Below are 20,477 nucleotides of genomic sequence, written 5' to 3'. Positions count from 1 at the left end.
GCATCTTTTCATGTGCTTGTTGGCTATTTGTGTATCTTTGGAGAACTGTCTATTCAAGTCCTTTGCCCATTTTTAAACTGGGTTGTTTGTCTTTTTTACTGTTGAATTATAAGAGTTCTTTATATATTTTGGGTATGAGACCTTTATCAGATATACGATTTGCAAATATTTTATCCCTATCTATCTTTTCATTCTCTTGACGGTGTCCTCTGGTGCCCCAAAGTTTAAATTGAATGAAGCCCAATTTTATGTATTTTTGTTGCTGCTGTTGTATGTGCTTTTGGTGTCATATCTGAGAAACTGTTGCCAAATCCAAGGTCATTAAGATTTGCCACTGTATCTTCTTCTAAGTGTTTCCTAGTTTTAGCTAGATGTTGAGGATTTTTGCATCTGTATTTATAAGGGATACTGGTCTGCAGTTTTCTTTTCTTGTGATGTCTCTGTCTGGCTTTGTTAACAGGGTAATCCTGGCTTTAAATAATGATTTAGATAGTGTTCCCTCTTCTTCTATTTTCTGGAAGCATTTGAGAGACTGCTGTCAATTCTTTAAATTTTGGTAGAATTCACCATTGAAGCATCTTGTCCTGGGATTTCTTTGTGGGGAAGATTTTGGCTACTGATTCAAACTTTTTGTGATAGGTCTTTTCAGATTTTTTATCTGTCTCTCTTTATATATTGTGAGTTGTGGCAGTTTTATATTTCTGGGAATTTCTCCATTTCATCTAGGATACCTAATTTGTTGGTGTTTAATGGTTCATAGTATTCCCTTATAATCGTTTTTCTTTCTGTAAGGTTGGTAATAATGTTCTTGTTTTTACCGATTTTACTATTGGAGTGTGTTCCTTTTATTTTGTCTAGCCAAAGGCTTGCCAATTTTATTATATCTTTTCAAATAACCAATTTTTGGTGTCACTGATTCTACTGTTTTCTATTTCCTATTTCATTGATCTCTGGTCTCTAATCTTTATTATGGTTGACCCCTGAACAATGCAGTGGTTAGGGGCACTGTCTCCTGTGCAGAAAAATCTGAGTACAGCTTTTGACTCCCCCAAAACGTAACTTCAGATTCACAAAGAATTGAAAAGTAGAAAAGAAATAGGATGACTACAGAGTCCAACAGAGAAAAGAGCAGAGAGCAAAACAGCTCTGCAAGTAGTCCCTAACAAGGTTGACACCTGCCTGCAAGTGTACTAGGCCTGGACGGGAGGTGCTCACTTTCAAGGGACAAAGGTTTCTTGCCTCCTTTCTCTGACTTGCGCAACCCTGCTTTAGTTCTTTTACTCCTTTCAGATCCAAGCATTTCTCTCCAGTCCATATGGCTAAAGTAGTGCAAATAACACCAGGGTCATGGGTTTGATCCCCCTATGGGCCACTACATATGTACAACACTTTTCTTTTTCATTTCTATCAACCACATCACCTGTGGAATCTGCTGCCTTATATCCAATTATATATACTGTATATTATGGAAAAAACCCTGCATATAAGTGGACCCATGCAGTTCAAACCTGTGCTGTTTAAAGGTCAACAGGATTTCCTTTCTTCTGCTAGCTTTGGATTTCTTCTGTTCTTTGACTAGCTCCTTAGGTTTAAATTTAGATTATTGAATCAATCTTCCCATGTTTTCTTCCACCTGCTACTTCTATAGCTTTTCCTCTTCCTTCCTAATTACAACCCTTAAATAGAATTCGTGCCTCATATCAAATTTACCGAGTATCATAATTCTTCCAAGTGGTAAAGACACCTCAAGACAAATGCTGGGCATAGAAGCCACAGGGCATAAATATGCAAAGAAGTAAAAAGCTAACCTTTTCAAACAATAAGGCTTCTCTCTCACTTACCAACTTTACATTTCCCTGTATGGCCCCGGAAGATGACTGGTTAGCCAGAGATGGGTAAGATTCCTCAAGGGAGGAACAACCTAAGACAGGCACAGTCGCAGGGGGGCCATCAGGTGAGAAATTGGGGATCAACAGAGGTGAGGCTTAGAACCTCACCCCCCCTGTTCTGAGAGAAATCTTCTGCATACGTGGATGTTTTATTGCCCTTGTCTAGCTTGGATTAACACATAGTCTACAGGCACACACCTGATCATCTACATTTGCTCTCTTACAACACTAAACTATGTTTTCTACCTTTATCTTGTATCTACCTACCACTTCAGCATTTTATTAAAAATAATAATAATATAGAGAGAAATGTGGTAACCACATATAAATCAAGTATAAAAATCAAAGGACTATTCATATTTGAATTGACTGTTTATAGTTCATAATGCATGAGCAAAACCGAAAGTTTCTGTGATGACTGCCCTTGTACTGTTCACTATGTAACTTATTCACTATGTAAGAATTTGTTCTCCATGTAAGAACTTGTTTGTTATGCCTCAGAAGATTGGAGACTGACGAAAATTAGGCTTGGGGTGGATTAATGATTGTGCATTGAGCATTGACTCCCCTATACAGAATTTTATTGTTGTTAACAACCATTTGATCAATAAATATGAGAGATGCCCTCACAAAATAAAAAAAAAAAAGTAAACACTTCCAATTGTAAAATAAATAAGTAACCGGGATGTAATGTATAGCATAAGGAATATAGTCAAAATATTGTAACAGCTTGGTATGGTGATAGCTAGTACCTAGAATTGTCATGTATATAAATGTTGAATCACTGTGTTGTACACCTGAAACTAATGTAATACTGTGTGTCAACTACCCTTCAATAAAAAATAATTATCTACAAAAAAAAAAAATTTAGATTATTGATTTGAATTCTTTCTTCTTTTTTCATGTAAGAGTTTGCTGCTATAATTTCCCTCTGAGCACTGCTTTTGCTGTATCCCATAAATTTTGTATGCTGTTTTCATTTCTACTCACCTCGAAGTTTTTTCTAATTTCCCTGTGATTTCTTTTTTGATCCACTGCCTGTTTAAGATTGTGGAATTTAATTTCTACATATTTGTAATTTTCCAGTTTTCCTTTTGTTACTGATTTCTAGTTCATTCCAAAGTGGTCAAGTAAGGTATTTTGTATGATTTCAATCTTTTAAAATTTAGATTTGTTTTCATACTTAACATTGGTTTATTCTGGAGAATGTTCCATGTGCACTTGAGAAGAATGTATATTCTGATTCTGGAAGGGTTTGGTATACGTCTGTTAGGTATAGCTAGTTTGTAATGGCGTTTAAATCCTCTACTTCCTTACTGACCATCAGTCTAATTATTCTATTTAACATGTCTTTTTTAAGCTTGGTATATAAACGACTCCCAAAATGACACAAACTTTGACTATGATTGGACAAGGATTCCACGAATGTACCTTTACCACCCATGTGCAGACCTAGACTATGACAGGCATTACTTTAGTGATAGGAATGATTCCTGGGATGCAAATGGCTACTTTTTCTGCTCAAATTGCATGGGTGCCACTAGGCTGGTGTCTTTATTTGTAACTTGGCAATTCTATACTTTGAGTTAATGACGGCAGTTGTACTAAAATGTTTTTCTATTGTAGTCTATCCCCTCAGTATTCCTTCTTTCCTTTGTTACTGTGACAGTTCCTACTCTTCCTTACTTTAAACTCCTTGACTTGGCTTATGCCACAGTCTACAGAGAAACTAAGGCAACAATAAATATTTAATGTCTATTATAACTGGCACATTAATTGTGAGGGTCAAAGTTTTATGTGCCATTTGTACACTTGGCCTTAAATTAGTTTGTATTCACATCTTCTGTTTCTTTTAAAAATGCTACCTGTATTGCTTAGTTTCGGTCCAAGAGGCTTGACTTTAATGGCCACTCAGAAATGTCCTTTACTTCTGGTTGGAGAATGAAGCTGATGAATTCTAAATTTAGCTCCCCAGCTATTGCTACAATGATGTTATCACCCCCCATATCAGTGGCTTACAAAAATAAGTATAAATTTCTTGTTCATGGGTCTGTGGGAAGCTCTCTTTCATAATGCCAGATGGGTCCATATCTGCTCCAGGTGTTTCATTCTGGGACCAGTAGTTACTTAGGATATGCTCATCTTATCAGAAGACAGAGGACAGTCAGTCAAGATAAACCAGGTAAAGCATTTAAAATGTCTGTTTGCATTATACTTGCTAACATCACATTGGTATAAACAAGTCACACAGCTCGGCCCAACGGACTGGGAAAATCTCTTCTTTTGATGGGATGGGGGAAAGGAGAGTAAGTATTTGCTGAACAAAACGCCATCAACCACAATCTAACAAAATAAGCCAGTTAAGGGCAATGCGGTGAGGTTTTTAAAAAGTTAAATTTATTTAAATTAAAGGACTTACTCTGAACTGAAGGCCTTTCTCCTTTTTAGAGTAATAATTTTTTAAAAAAATAAAATGATGGCAACAATAGAAGGCAGCAGACCTTGTAAAATTCTTATTACTTGACAAAATAAAAAGTTGGCAACCCTCTGTCAGTCCTCCAAATTTTAGGACAATTTACTAGTCTACAAAAATCTCAACATCTACTACAAGCAAAAAAAATAATCACAGACCACTGAATGTAATCCCAGGTCTCTCTGGCTGTTGTTCACTATTCAGAGGCTATTCCTTGGCTTGCAAGACATCATTTTCCCCTTCTCAAGTTTCATTATTCCAAATGCTCATGATTAGGAAAGTCCACGTGTTAGAAAACTAAAATGTCATTATTTATATCCAGTGTTCTAATCTAACTTTTACTCTAATAATGGTTCCATTAACTCTTCAGGTTTCTATACAAATTTGGTTTTGTAACACTTGGGGCCCTAGAATCTTAATGCCATATAAATATTTGATGTCTCTGATATGAAAATTTTAACAGGCAGTACATAAAGAATAATGGCCTATGACTGTAACTTTAAAAAGATGAGCTATAAGGAAGATTAAAATTTAAAAAGTAGCCAGTGGCTTTACTTCCAATGTGAAAAGACATGTATTTAATAGTTTTATACATATACAAGTATTTACAAATATTAATGATTTTGGCTTAGCCTTACCAAAAGTTAAAAATATGCAAAATAGCAGTTTTTTTTCCCACTCACAGCACTGTTAAAGCAAATGAAGCAACGGCACTCTTCTAATGACTGATTTACTCACTTCACTCCTGACTCCTCAGCTTATTTCCACCCCCTACTCTTACTCTTCATCTTGTTCTTTACTTGTAATATTTTCCTGCTTCAGGCCCTATTAAAATGATAGCTATCTCATCTATTCCAAACTAGGGGGTGGGGTGGAAGAACATGATATTGAAATGTATTACATCTACAGAAAACCTTATATAGAGACTCTCAAAGTTGTCAAAACACTAAATTTCCCATGAGTCGTCCTTTAGCAAATGAGATTCACAATTCATTATTAAAACACTAACTTAGCAGACAGGATCTGTGAAGTAACTTCACAATATGGAAACTGCCTTTTATTATCCTACTGATATATTGGAGAATTTGATCCAATATATATTTAGATACCATGAATGTGCAAATCTAAACTAAGAGGCAGAGAGGTACCCATGAAATCAGCAGGGAAGCAGGGAAGTTTCCATTAACTGGGATTAGAACTCAGCTCACCAGTTTTGAAACTCATATTTGTGTCACACTTACAAGTTAAATGAAGTATGCTTTTTTTACAATTTCTTGTAGAGTATATAGAAGTCGCATTTTTTTTCTAATTTTTAAAATGTGATTTCCATTAAAATACGATAAAAATTTTAAAAAATGTGTTTGTAAAATAAGCAACATACCTGCAGGTATGATCATCACTCACACTTGCAATTTCTTGGCCTTCTTTGGGATCAAACACCAGACCATTAATGAAATCGGAATGGCCCTCTAAAACCTGACATAAAGAGAAAAGTTAGTTAAGAACACAGAAAAATAATCTACAATATTATTACCTAATATTTTTATTTCACTGCCTTAAAAGCTTTCACTGCATGCTTCTCTTTTCTATAAATATTTCTTAAGCAAACTGCTATTTTTAAAGCATGACTTATACACCTACTTTTCTGGAAGGTTTATCTTGGAAAGAAGCTGATCATTCAACACACTGCTAATAGCTTGATCTTTCTTTTCTGGTATGCATTTGTTACAAAAACACACACGCTTTTTTACTGTACCTGTCCTCATATTACCTCCTTTCTCACTTATTACATAAAGCTCGAACAAAAATTAAACCTAGAACTTTCTAGGGTCACTGAGACAGAGTCCCTCTTTTTTTTTTAGATAATTATTTTTTATTGAAGGGTAGTTGACACACAGTATTACATTACATTAGTTTCAGGTGTACAACACAGTGATTCAACATTTATATACATGATAATTCTAGGTACCAGCTATCACCATACCAAGTTGTTACAATATTTTGATTATATTCCTTATGCTATACATTACATCCCGGTTACTTATTTATTTTACAATTGGAAGTGTGTACTTTTTTGTTGTTGTTGTTGTTAGGGCATCTCTCATATTTATTGATCAAATGGTTGTTAACAACAATAAAATTCTGTATAGGGGAGTCAATGCTCAATGCACAATCATTAATCCACCCCAAGCCTAATTTTCGTCAGTCTCCAATCTTCTGAAGCATAACGAACAAGTTCTTACATGGAGAACAAATTCTTACATAGTGACTAAGTTACATGGTGAACAGTACAAGGGCAGTCATCACAGAAACTTTTGGTTTTGCTCATGCATTATGAACTATAAACAGTCAGTTCAAATATGAATACACATTTGATTTTTATACTTGATTTATATGTGGATACCACATTTCTCTCTTTATTATTTTTAATAAAATGCTGAAGTGGTAGGTAGATACAGCATAAAGGTAGAAAACATAGTTTAGTGTTGTAAGAGAGCAAATGCAGATGATCAGGTGTGTGCCTGTAGACTATGTGTTAATCCAAGCTAGACAAGGGCAATAAAACATCCACATATGCAGAAGATTTCTCTCAGAATGGGGGGGTGAGGTTCTAAGCCTCACCTCTGCTGATCCCCAATTTCTCACCTGATGACCCCCCTGCGACTGTGCCTGTCTTAGGTTGTTCCTCCCTTGAGGAATCTTACCCGTCTCTGGCTAACCAGTCATCTTCTGGGGCCATACAGGGAAATGTTAAGTTGGTAAGTGGGAGAGAAGCCTTATTGTTTGAAATGGTTAGCTTTTTATTTCTTTGCATATTTATGCCCTGTGGCTTCTATGCCCAGCATTTGTCTTGAGGTATCTTTACCACTTGGAGGAGTTATGATACTCGGTAAATTTGATATGAGGCACGAATTCTATTTAAGAAGTCGTTGTAATTAGGAAGGAAGAAGAAAAGCTATAGAAGTAGCAGGCGGGAGAAAACATGGGAAGATTGATTATTTCTTTGACATATCTTCTTGTAGAGTAACTTCAGAATGTATAGATTTTAAGCTACTACTTAAATTGCGCACACACATTAACATAATAGGAGTATAGTTACATAACCAAAGCATACCTGTAATTACCAGCCATCTCCAGTGAAACCAAGAAAACCAGTTAGGCACCCTAGGCATTTGTGAAAACTTATCAATGATATGATGGTTATTATCTAACTGAATTTGAATAGTTTGAGAAAAATCAGACAAATTAAAACAACCCATTCCTGGGCACTGTTCACATCCCATATGTTCTTTTAACAGTAAATAGTCTGTAGTTGTAAGATTTTGGAGCGCTACAATTTGCACTTCTCCTAATTCTTGGTTGAGTTCCAACAGTGTAGATCCAGTCAAATTTGTTGTTTTACTGTATGCACAGGCCAGCTTAGATATCTCCTTCATTCCCATGGCAAGTCCAGGAGCTAGTGGGATGAGTGCATCTACAGCTGTAGCAGTGCGTGGATCTTTGTTGGGGTTTTTTGATGATCATCTTCTGTCATGAGTCTTCCCGAGAGTGCTGATGTTGGAAGTTCTCTTTCATATCGTATCTTAGTTCATTTTCGGGGTAGCCAAATTAGGCTTTGATCCTCTGTATAAACACAAACAGACCCTTTGCCTACACTTTTATATGTCCTTTATATCATTGTGTAGAACTCATTAGAGGTCACCACATAGGAACTGCATTTTTTTTTTTTTAATCATTAATCTACACTTACATGACGAATACTTTGTTTACTAGGCTCTCCCCTATACCAGGTCCCCCCTATATACCACTTTACAGTCACTGTCCATCAGCGTAGCAACCTGTTGTAGAATCACTACTTGTCTTCTCTGTGTTGTACAGCCCTCCCCTTTCTCCCACCCCGCTATGGATGCTAATCTTAATACCCCCCTACTTCTCCCCCCCTTATCCCTCCCTACCCACCCATCCTCCCCAGTCCCTTTCCCTTTGGTACCTGTTAGTCCATTCTTGAGTTCTGTGATTCTGCTGCTGTTTTGTTCCTTCAGTTTTTCCTTTGTTCTTATATTCCACAGATGAGTGAAATCATTTGGTATTTCTCTTTCTCTGCTTGGCTTGTTTCACTGAGCAAAATACCCTCCAGCTCCATCCATGTTGCTGCAAATGGTTGGATTTGCCCTTTTCTTATGGCTGAGTAGTATTGCATTGTGTATATGTACCACATCTTCTTTATCCATTCATCTATCGATGGACATTTAGGTTGCTTCCAATTCTTGGCTATTGTAAATAGTGCTGCGATAAACATAGGGGTGCACTGATCTTTCTCATACTTGATTGCTGCATTCTTAGGGTAAATTCCTAGGAGTGCAATTCCTGGGTCAAATGGTAAGTCTGTTTTGAGCATTTTGATGTACCTCCATACTGCTTTCCACAATGGTTGAACAAGTTTACATTCCCACCAGCAGTGTAGGAGGGTTCCCCTTTCTCCACAGCCTCGCCAACATTTGTTGTTGTTTGTCTTTTGGATGGCAGCCATCCTTACTGGTGTGAGGTGATACCTCATTGTAGTTTTAATTTGCATTTCTCTGATAATTAGCGATGTGGAGCATCTTTTCATGTGTCTGTTGGCCATCTGTATTTCTTTTTTGGAGAACCGTCTGTTCAGTTCCTTTGCCCATTTTTTAATTGTGTTATTTGTTTTTTGTTTGTTGAGGCGTGTGAGCTCTTTATATATTCTGGACGTCAAGCCTTTATCGGATGTGTCATTTTCAAAGATATTCTCCCATACTGTAGGGTTCCTTTTTGTTCTATTGATGGTGTCTTTTGCTGTACAGAAGCTTTTCAGCTTAATATAGTCCCACTTGTTCATTTTTGCTGTTGTTTTCCTTGCCCGGGGAGATATGTTCAAGAAGAGGTCACTCATGTTTATGTCTAAGAGGTTTGTGCCTATGTTTTCTTCCAAGAGTTTAATGGTTTCATGACTTACATTCAGGTCTTTGATCCATTTTGAGTTTACTTTTGTATATGGGGTTAGACGATGGTCCAGTTTCATTCTCCTACATGTAGCTGTCCAGTTTTGCCAGCACCATCTGTTGAAGAGACTGTCATTTCGCCATTGTATGTCCATGGCTCCTTTATCAAATATTAATTGACCATATATGTCTGAGTTAATGTCTGGATTGTCTAGTCTGTTCCATTGGTCTGTGGCTCTGTTCTTGTGCCAGTACCAAATTGTCTTGATTACTATGGCTTTATAATAGAGCTTGAAGTTGGGGAGTGAGATCCCCCCTACTTTATTCTTCTTTCTCAGGATTGCTTTGGCTATTCGGGGTCTTTGGTGGTTCCATATGAATTTTTGAATTATTTGTTCCAGTTCATTGAAGAATGTTGCTGGTAGTTTCATAGGGATTGCATCAAATCTGTATATTGCTTTGGGCAGGATGGCCATTTTGATTATATTAATTCTTCCTAGCCATGAGCATGGGATGCGTTTCCATCTGTTAGTGTCCCCTTTAATTTCTTTTAAGAGTGACTTGTAATTTTCAGAATATAAGTCTTTCACTTCTTTGGTTAGGTTTATTCCTAGGTATTTTATTTTTTTTGATGCAATTGTGAATGGAGTTGTTTTCCTGATTTCTCTTTCTGTTGGTTCATTGTTGGTATATAGGAAAGCCACAGATTTCTGTGTGTTGATTTTGTATCCTGCAACTTTGCTGTATTCCGATATCAGTTCTAGTAGTTCTGGGGTGGAGTCTTTAGGGTTTTTTATGTACAGTATCATGTCATCTGCAAATAGTGACAGTTTGACTTCTTCTTTGCCAATCTGGATTCCTTGTATTTTTTTGTTTTGTCTGATTGCCGTGGCTAGGACCTCTAGTAAATTGTTAAATAACAGTGGGGAGAGTGGGCATCCCTGTCTAGTTCCCGATCTCAGCGGAAATGCTTTCAGCTTCTCGCTATTCAATATAATGTTGGCTGTGGGTTTTTCATAGATGGCCTTTATTATGTTGAGGTACTTGCCCTCTATTTCCATTTTGCTGAGAGTTTTTATCATGAATGGATGTTGAACTTTGTCAAATGCTTTTTCAGCATCTATGGAGATGATCATGTGGTTTTTGTCTTTCTTTTTGTTGATGTGGTGGATGATATTGATGGACTTTCGAATGTTGTGCCATCCTTGCATCCCTGGGATGAATCCCACTTGGTCATGGTGTACGATGGTTTTGATGTATTTTTGAATTCGGTTTGCTAAAATTTTGTTGAGTATTTTTGCGTCTACGTTCATCAGGGATATTGGTCTGTAGTTTTCTTTTTTGGTGGTGTCTTTGCCTGGTTTTGGTATTAGGGTGATGTTAGCTTCATAGAATGAGTTTGGGAGTATCCCCTCCTCTTCTATTTCTTGGAAAACTTTAAGGAGAATGGGTATTATGTCTTCCCTGTATGTCTGATAAAATTCCGAGGTAAATCCATCTGGCCCGGGGGTTTTGTTCTTTGGTAGTTTTTTGATTACCGCTTCAATTTCGTTGCTGGTAATTGGTCTGTTTAGATTTTCTGTTTCTTTTTGGGTCAGTCTTGGAAGGTTGTATTTTTCTAGGAAGTTGTCCATTTCTCCTAGGTTTCCCAGCTTGTTAGCATATAGGTTTTCATAGTAGTCTCTAATAATTCTTTGTATTTCTGCGGGATCTGTTGTGATTTTTCCTTTCTCATTTCTGATACTGTTGATTTGTGTTGACTCTCTTTTCCTCTTAATAAGTCTGGCTAGAGGCTTATCTATTTTGTTTATTTTCTCGAAGAACCAGCTCTTGGTTTCACTGATTTTTGCTATTGTTTTATTCTTCTCAATTTTATTTATTTCTTCTCTGATCTTTATTATGTCCCTCCTTCTGCTGACCTTAGGCCTCATTTGTTCTTCTTTTTCCAATTTTGATAGTTGTGACATTAGACCGTTCATTTGGGATTGCTCTTCCTTTTTTAAATATGCTTAGAGTGCTATATACTTTCCTCTTAAGACTGCTTTTGCTGTGTCCCACAGAAGTTGGGGCTTAGTGTTGTTGTTGTCATTTGTTTCCATATATTGCTGGATCTCCATTTTGATTTGGTCATTGATCCATTGATTATTTAGGAGCGTGTTGTTTAACCTCCATGTGTTTGTGAACCTTTTTGGTTTCTTTGAACAGTTTATTTCTAGTTTAATGCCTTTGTGGTCTGAAAAGTTGGTTGGTAGGATTTCAATCTTTTGGAATTTACTGAGGTTCTTTTTGTGTCCTAGTATGTGGTCTATTCTGGAGAATGTTCCATGTGCACTTGAGAAGAACGTGTATCCTGTTGCTTTTGGATGTAGAGTTCTGTAGATATCTATTAGGTCCATCTGTTCTAGTGTTTTGTTCAGTGCCTCTGTGTCCTTACTTATTTTCTGTCCGGTGGATCTGTCCTTTGGAGTGAGTGGTGTGTTGAAGTCTCCTAGAATGAACGCATTGCATTCTATTTCCTCCTTTAGTTCTGTTAGTATTTGTTTCAGGTATGTCGGTGCTCCTGTATTGGGTGCATATATATTTATAATGGTTATATCCTCTTGATGGACTGAGCCCTTTATCATTATGTAATGTCCTTCTTTGTCTTTTGTTACTTTCTTTATTTTGAAGTCTGTTTTGTCTGATACCAGAATTGCAACACCTGCTTTCTTCTCTCTGTTGTTTGCTTGAAATATCTTTTTCCATCCCTTGACTTTAAGTCTGTGCGCGTCTTTGGGTTTGAGGTGAGTCTCTTGTAAGCAGCATATGGATGGATCTTGCTTTTTTATCCATTCTATTACTCTGTGTCTTTTGATTGGTGCATTCAGTCCATTTACATTTAGGGTGATTATTGAAAGGTATGAATTTATTGCCATTGCAGGCTTTAAGTTTGTGGTTACCAAAGGTTTAGGGTTAGCTTCTTTACTGTCTTACTGTCTAACTTAACTCGCTTGTTGAGCTATTATAAACACAATCTGATGATTCTTTATTTCTCTCCCTTCTTATTCCTCCTCCTCCCTTCTTCATATGTCGGGTGTTTTGTTGTGTGCTCTTTTTAGGAGTGCTCCCATCTAGAGCAGTCCCTGTAGGATGCCCTGTAGAGGTGGTTTGTGGGAGGCAAATTCCCTCAACTTTTGCTTGTCTGGGAATTGTTTAATCCCTCCTTCATATTTAAATGATATTCGTGCTGGATACAGTAGTCTTGGTTCGAGGCCCTTCTGTTTCATTGCATTAAGTATATCATGCCATTCTCTTCTGGCCTGTAGGGTTTCTGTTGAGAAGTCTGATGATAGCCTGATGGGTTTTCCTTTGTAGGTAACCTTTTTTTTCTCTCTGGCTGCTTGTAATACTTTGTCCTTGTCTTTGATCTTTGCCATTTTAATTATTATGTGTCTTGGTGTTGCCCTCCTTGGATCCCTTGTCATGGGAGTTCTGTGTACCTCTGTGGTCTGAGAGGCCATTTCTTCCCCTAGTTTGGGGAAATTTTCAGCAATTATTTCTTCAAAGACATTTTCTATCCCCTTTTCTCTCTCTACTTCTTCTGGAATGCCTATGATTCTTATATTATTTCTTTTATATTGATCACTCAGCTCTCTTAAAATTCTTTCATTCCTGGAGATCCTTTTATCTCTCTCTGCATCAGCTTCTCTGCGTTCCTGTTCTCTGTTTTCTAGTCCATTAATGGTCTCTTGCATCTCGTCCATTCTGTTTTGAAGTCCTTCCAGAGCTTGTTTTATTTCTGAATTCTCCTTAGTTCTTGCATATTTCTCTGCAAGTCCATCAGCATGGTTATGAGTTTTGTTTTGAATTCTTTTTCAGGTAGACTGGCTAAATCTATCTCCCCAGATTCCTTCTCAGGGGAAGATGTAGCAGATGCTGAAGCTGTCTGGGTTAGTCTTGTCTGGATCATATTTTTTTGCCTTTTCATGTTGACAGGTGCTATTGACTGTCAGCTGGGAGGGCCAAAATTTTCACTTACTACTGGCCTTTCTTTACTGGGGCAACTGCGACCCCTAGTGGCTTGTGTTGGGTAATTGCGTGTAGACTGGGTCTTTGTGTCTTGCCTGGCCGGGAGGGAGAAATTTCCCTTTCTGTGGGCGGAATTTGTCTCAGGCTGCTTCTCTGCTTTCGCAGCGCCCGGTGGGGTGATGGATGGGGGGGCTGCTTGACTGTTTGCCTCCGTGAGGGGTCTCAGAGCTGTTGCCCAGGGGGTTAGTGCACCCGGTTTTCCCTGTAATTTCCAGCTGCTGTACTGTGACCTGGGTTGTTTCCGTCAAGCTGTTAAGTCCCTGTCCCTTTAAGACTTTCAAAAAGCCCCCGCTTTTCTTTGTCACAGGGGCATCAGCTTCGGCACCCGCTCAGAGGTCTTACTCCCTGTTCCCCCAGTATCCAGGGTCCCCTGGGCATGTACTGTGTCTGCGCTCTGGCCCGGATGGCGGGGGCTGGGTGTTCGGCAGTCCTGGGCTCCGTCTCCCTCCCGCTCTGCCTATTGTTCTCCCGCCGGGAGCTGGGGGGAGGGGCGCTCGGGTCCCGCGGGGCCGGGGCTTGTATCTTACCCCTTTCACCAGTCGCTGGGTTCTCGCTGGTGTAGCTGCAGTCTGGCCACTGTCCTGCGTCTTCTGGTCTCTCTTTTAGGGCTAGTTGTGTTTGTTGTATTTTCAAAAGTATATATGTTTTTGGGAGGAGATTCCCACTGTCCTACTCACGCCGCCATGTTGGCTCCGCCTCCTCTCCAGAGTCCCTCTTGACTTTTTACCTCATACCTGTTGCTCTGCACACTCACTGCTACCTAATAAACACACAGTATGGACTTCACCTTCTACGGTCTTTCCTCACTTGGCAATGTTCCAGCTCTGTAGACGGCTGGTATTATAAGCCTATAATCACAACCCAGAAATCCTGGCCGTAGAAGGAACAAACAGGAAGTTGTAAGGTGGAGATTATGTGAGCAGGCAAGGTTTAATTAGTATGAATCTTTATAATTGAAATCCTAAACAGACTTAATGGTTATTTGACTATTTTAATGCATATTGTTCTCAGATCTTCCTTTCCTTCCAAAAAGTCAAATTTGATCTCAGTTCTAAGATTAATAAAGCAATTCTATTTGGTACTGTGTACTACTAGAAATATATCATAAGAATATAAAGGACTTTATTCAAACACTCCTCTGTAACTTTAACAAACCCAGGTGCTCCAAATCATTCTCCAAAGCTTATGTCACAGTCCACAAACTAAAGTAACAATAAATATTTAATGTCTATTATAAGTAGAACATTAATTCTGAGGGTCAAAATTTTATGTGCCATTTGTACACTTGGCTATTCACTGATCCAGCCTTAATATATACAGTATAGTGTATTATTGCACAACTGTATAGAGCCCCATTGTATATGACATAGAGCATAATTTTTATTATTTTCTAAATGATTGGAGAGGTTTACAGTTTATCTTTGTTTATAACATTATTCATGGTTTTTATTTACTAGAAAGTCAAGAAGGCAATACTCTTCTTATAAAAAATGTGATGGATTTTCAACCCAACTGAGAGCTATTCATTTATACTTCCCAGCTTTATATAGAGTACATATAATAATGTATGAGTTAAAGGTGTATGACATAGTAATTTGATACACGTATACTGTGACATGATTACCACAGTAGGGTTAGTTAATATCTCTATCACCTCACATGATACCCATTTTTGTTTTGAACTATTAGAAAATTCGAATACTTAAGATTTATTCTCTTAGCAGCTTTAATGCATGTGACACTTGGTTAATTATATGAGTATGATTAACTATACTTACCATGCTGTACATTAGATCCCCAGAACTTACTCATAACTGGAAGTTTGTACCCTTTGATCAATATCTTCCCATTTGCCTTACCCTGTAGCCCCTGGCAACCAACATTCTACTCTGTCTCTGAGTTCAGTTTAAAAAAATTTTTAAATACACATGAGATCATACAGTATTCCTTTCTTTGCCTTATTTTACAAGGCTATTTATTATATTGATAGAAAATACATATATAGGGCTTACTAGGTAAAAAGCATTGCTCAAAGTATTTTAAAGGAATTATATGAATTAGCTCAGTCAATGCTCATAATCCTATTAGGCAGATGCTACTGATTATCCCTATTTTACAGATAAGGAATTGAGCACAAAGAGATTGGAAACCTGACCAATGACACACACTGTTGCTAAAGTGGTAGAGCAGCCCTTTGAACCCAGGTGGTCTGGCTCCTGTATCTGTGTTCTTAACCTCTTTGCCATTCTGCCTTGCCCTGTGCTGTGCAGGCGTTCCCTTGAAGCTTGACTCTTACTTATCCTATGTACGCTCATGTCTATTATACTCCTCCTATACTCAACTCTGAATTTCTAATTCTCTCTCATTTGCTGTGCCTATCTAATATTTTAGTAAGTGATATCAGTGTTATAATCTACAGTCTTTACTAAGAACCTAGTTACTATGGAGTAATATTATAGTAACAGTATAATATAAAGTAAATGAGACCCTAAATTACATATATTAAAGATGACCAAAAAGTCATCTTAAGTTGGGTTAAATACAATTAAAAAAGCCAAAAATAATAAATGTTTTAAAATTAAACCAAAGATTTTAGAATTACACTTGTCAACATACCTTGTATTCATTTTTATCTTGTAGATCTGAAGTAAATAATCTAATTTTCATATCAGCAGCTGATGTACAAAATCTGGAAGCAAAAAAACAAAAACAACCTATTGTTAGCCTTTGTAAGGGAAGGTCCTCCCCTGCCCTTTTTTTTTTGTGGGGCAGAAGTGAGATGTTGTGGCTGTGTTGTGGAAAAAGAACTATATAGTCATTCCTGAAAGTAGGAGGCACTTAAAATTTTTGTTGAAGCACACACAAATTAGTATATTCTGGATTTGTCTCTTCATTAATAAGTGAATTTTACTATATTTCACTACATGAATTTAATTTTCAACTTTTTCATTAAAGTATAAAAAGATAGAATAAAAAAGTACCTCCATTTTTAGCTAGGTTAACATTATATATTAAAGATACTGTTACTCATCTTTGTCTTTGCCTTCAGTTATTTATAAGCCTTATTTTTTTCTATTCCTCTAAATAAATTAGATGAAAGAAGATAATTGTTTTAGACCTATAAAAGCTAGTATATTTACGTCTAATGAAAGTGGGAGAGTTATTTGTAAAACCTTTATTTTAAGATTATTTTTTAGTAGCTCGCCAATGTTATTACATTAAAAAACAGAATCTAAGCAATAAAGAACTATTTTTAACTAGTTCACCTTTAATCCTAAAGTTTTGATTCTCAGCTGTCAGGTATGGCTGAGGAGGAAATAGAAATTATTTTATTGAAAAACACTTATTTCCAATTGTTTTTACATAAATGAGTATCATATGGATCTAATTTCTCTAGCTCTGATTAAAGTTAACTATTTTTCCCCCCAAGAAGATTTATTTAAGTAAAATTTAAATAATAAAAGCAAGGTTCCTAAGCTATAGACCTGGATGTATGGGCAGATTTCTGTTACTAGACCTCTTTCAGTGATTTATCAAAAGCCACTGGAAGAAACAGATCAAAGCCAGCTTTGGGAAACTCCATCTCTTGTCCAAGGTTTTCTCAGAGGTGAAACTAGAAGCTGCAGTGAAATAAATAAAGTAGTTATTCTTCCCCAGTTGGGTCTATGCAGTTTTGAAGTATTCACAACCAGGGCTCAAATTCTCCAGTCTTTTGCTTTTTCCTTGAGTTCAGAAGGGAAGATATATAAGCAAAGTGGGTGAAAGATGTGTGTGTGTGTGTGTGTGTGTGAGACTGGGGTGGAGTGGTCTTAGGAAATATCCACATTTCCTAGAAATAACACTGAGTAATTAAGAGGCAGCTTTATAGTTTTTCATTTTAGTAGTTTCATTACATACTTTACAAATATGAAACAAATTTTAATCCGAATTGTTTTCTAGTAAGGTTCTTTTATATTCACCACATATTTAATTTCTTTTTCTTTACATTTTTGAAATTTTTTTGTGGTTACTAAGTTAACCTTAAAAAACAACTGTGGGGGCTCTCTTGTCCCCTCCTGGCATAAGCCAGGAGCTCTGTCTGTCTTCTCACTGTATCTCTTAATAAAAGTCTCTCTGGCTCTCCCAAAAAAAAAAAAAAAAAACAACTGTGGTCAAAAACATAAGATTTGCCATATTAATCATTTTTAAGTGCACACTACAGTAGTGTTAATGCGCATCGTTGTGCAACAGATCTCTAGAATATTTTCATCTTGTAAAACGGAAACTCTATAAGCATTGAACAACTCCCCTCCTTCCCTTTCCCAGCCAGTAGCAACCACTATTTCCTGTTTCCAAGTGACTATTTTAGTACTCATGTGAGTGGTATCATGCAGTATTTGTCTTTTGTGACTGACTCATTTCACTTGGTTAAATGGGTGTGTAAATAGCTCTTTGAGACCCTGCTTCCAATTCTTTTGAGCATATGCCCATAAGTAGAATTGCTGGGTCATATAGTAATTCTATTTTTAATTTTTTGAAGAACTGCCATACCATTTTCCATAGTGTCTACACCATTTACATTCCCACCAACATCAAACAAGGGTTTTAATTTCTTCATATTTTTGTCAATACTTACTTTGTTTGTTTGACAGTAGCCAACCTAATGTGTGTGGGTGATGATTTCACTGTAGCTTTGATTTGCATTTCCCTAATTAGTGATGCTGAACATCTTTTCATATGCTTGTTGGCTATTTGTGTACTTTTTTGGAGAAATGTCAATTCAAGTTCTTTGCCCATTTTTCAATCAGCTTGTTTGGGTTTTTTTGCTACTTAGTTTTAGGAGTGCCTTATACATTTTGGAGATAACTGTCGGTTTATAGTGCAAATATTTTTTTCCATTCAGTGGGTTCCATTTCACTCTGTTGACTGTTTCCTTTGTTGATTTCCATAGCTTTGTAAAATGTTTTGAAATCAGGACAGGTGAGGCCTCCAGCAGAAATTTTAATTTTTTATTTTTTTTGGCTATTTGGGATCCTTTGAAATTCCACATGAATATTAGAATTTTTTTTCTATTTCTGCAAATAAGCTTTTTAGCTGACTGTAGTCCTACTCATCTACTTTTGCTTTTGTTGCTTGTGCTTCTGGCGTCATATCAGTGAAATCACCAAGACCAGTGTCATTGAGCTGTTCTCCTATATTTGTACTTAGGAGTTTTATAGCTCCAGGTCTTTTGGTTAGGTCTTTAAACCATCTTTAAAAAAATTTAAATACAATTGATACACATATACTGGTTTCAGGTGTACAACACAGTGCTTTAATAATTCTGTATTTCAAAATGCTCACCATGATTAAGTGGAATTATTATTTAATGGTCACCATACAAAGATATTGCACTGACTGTATTTCCTATGCTGTACTTTTCATCCCCATGATTTATTTTATAATTTGAAGCCATACCTCTTTATCCCTACATCTACTTTACACATTCACCAACCCCTCTCCCCTACAGCAACCACAAGTTTGTTCTCTTGTTTATGAGTCTATTTCTGTTTTGTGTGTTCATTTGTTTTACTTAGATTCCACATTTAAGTAAAACCATATGGTATGTCTTATTTCACTTAGCATAATACTCTCTAGGTCCATCCATGTGCAAATATCAGTATTTCATTCCTTTTAAGACTGTGCAATATTCCATTATATAAATGTGCCACATCTTCTTTGTGCATTCATCTACTGATGGACACATAGGTTGCTTCCATATTTTGGCCATTGTAAATAATGTTGCAATAGACATATGGCTAGGTTTTTAATCCATTTGAGTTAATTTTTGTATACAGTATAAGGTTAAGGTCCAACTTATTCTTTTGAATATGGATACCCAATTTTCCCAACATTACTGGTTGAAAAGCCTATTCCTTCCCCATAGTGTAGCCTCGACAGCTTTGTCAAAGATCATCTAACCACCTAGGTTAGGATTTGTTTCTGGGTTCCCTACTGTGCTCCAATAGTCTATATGCCTCTCTCTCTTTATGCCAGTATTATAGGGCTTGATCTCCATAGCTTTGTAAAATGCTTTGAAATCAGGACAGGTGAGGTCTCCAGCTTTGTTATTTCCCAAGATTCTTTTTTTGGCTATTTGGGATCCCCTGAAGTTCCACATGAATTTTAGTTTTTTCTTCTTCTTCCATTTCTGTAAAAAATATCGTTGGGGTTTTGATAGGGATTGTACTGAATCTGTAGATTGCTTTGGGTAATATGGACATTTTTACATATTGTCTTCCAATCCATGAACATGGGCTGCATTTCCATTTATTTGTGTCCTCTTTAATTTCCTTTGTAATGTTTTGTTGTTCTCAGTGTGCAAGTCCTCTGCCTCCTTGGTTATGTCATGGTTTTCTACAGTGCACAGGAATGTCATATCTGTAGTAGGTTACATAGTGGCCCCCAGAAGATATGCCCAATCCTAAACTCCGGTATTTTTGAATGTGACCTCATTTGGAAACAGGGTTTGCATATGCAATTAAGTTAAGGCTCTCTAGAAGCTCATTGTGAATTTAGGGTAGGCCTTAAATCCACTGATAAATGTCCTTATAAGACACAGAAAAGGTGAAACATGGGAAGGAGATGGGAAGACAGAGGCTGAGAGTTAAGTGGTGCATCAACATAGAAAAGAACATCAACGACTCACAGCTGATAGGTAGGGGGAAAAAAAGAGAGAGCTGAAACCCAACCAGGTTCACTTAATAATTTAATGTTGGTCCTAATGGCACCTAACATGTTTCTTAAAAACAAAATAAAAAAAACTCTCCTGTTCTGCCTTTGGCACAGACATGTTATAATAGGTTAGTACTGCCCAAGTTTTGGTATCAAGCACTGGTCTAATTTAGTCTAACATCCCCAGTCTAGGCCAGACAACTTTCCTTTGGTTCAGTCTTGTCAGTCCAAACACCCTATCCATTCTCAACATCTTTATTGCAGTAGGGAGAGACAAGGAACTAAAGGGGGAGGACAAAGAGAGGGTCTAAGAATCACTGAAGAGATGGATGCTAGCAGCTATGGGGAAGAAAGTATGTTTCAGGTATGTAAAGGGTATAACCATTT

General features: G+C 37.0%; 1 protein-coding gene across 2 annotated transcripts in view; it reads right to left on the bottom strand.

Annotated features, from left to right (window-relative positions):
- Positions 1 to 20,477, bottom strand: part of NUP37 (nucleoporin 37) — a 58,564-nt gene that overhangs the window by 22,131 nt on the left and 15,956 nt on the right. For both annotated transcript variants that reach the window (XM_036891255.2, XM_036891253.2), the window contains exons 4-5: positions 16,014 to 16,086; positions 5,744 to 5,838 (exon numbers count right to left, since the gene is read on the bottom strand). In XM_036891255.2, the coding sequence (XP_036747150.2) occupies positions 5,744 to 5,838; positions 16,014 to 16,086 (168 nt within the window). The remainder of the gene's footprint in view (positions 1 to 5,743; positions 5,839 to 16,013; positions 16,087 to 20,477) is intronic.

This window comes from Manis pentadactyla, chromosome 10 (genome assembly GCF_030020395.1).
Source record: "Manis pentadactyla isolate mManPen7 chromosome 10, mManPen7.hap1, whole genome shotgun sequence".
Taxonomy (NCBI): domain Eukaryota; kingdom Metazoa; phylum Chordata; class Mammalia; order Pholidota; family Manidae; genus Manis; species Manis pentadactyla.
The sequence above is the reverse complement of the archived record's forward strand: the minus strand, read 5'-3'. Positions and strand labels throughout refer to the sequence as shown.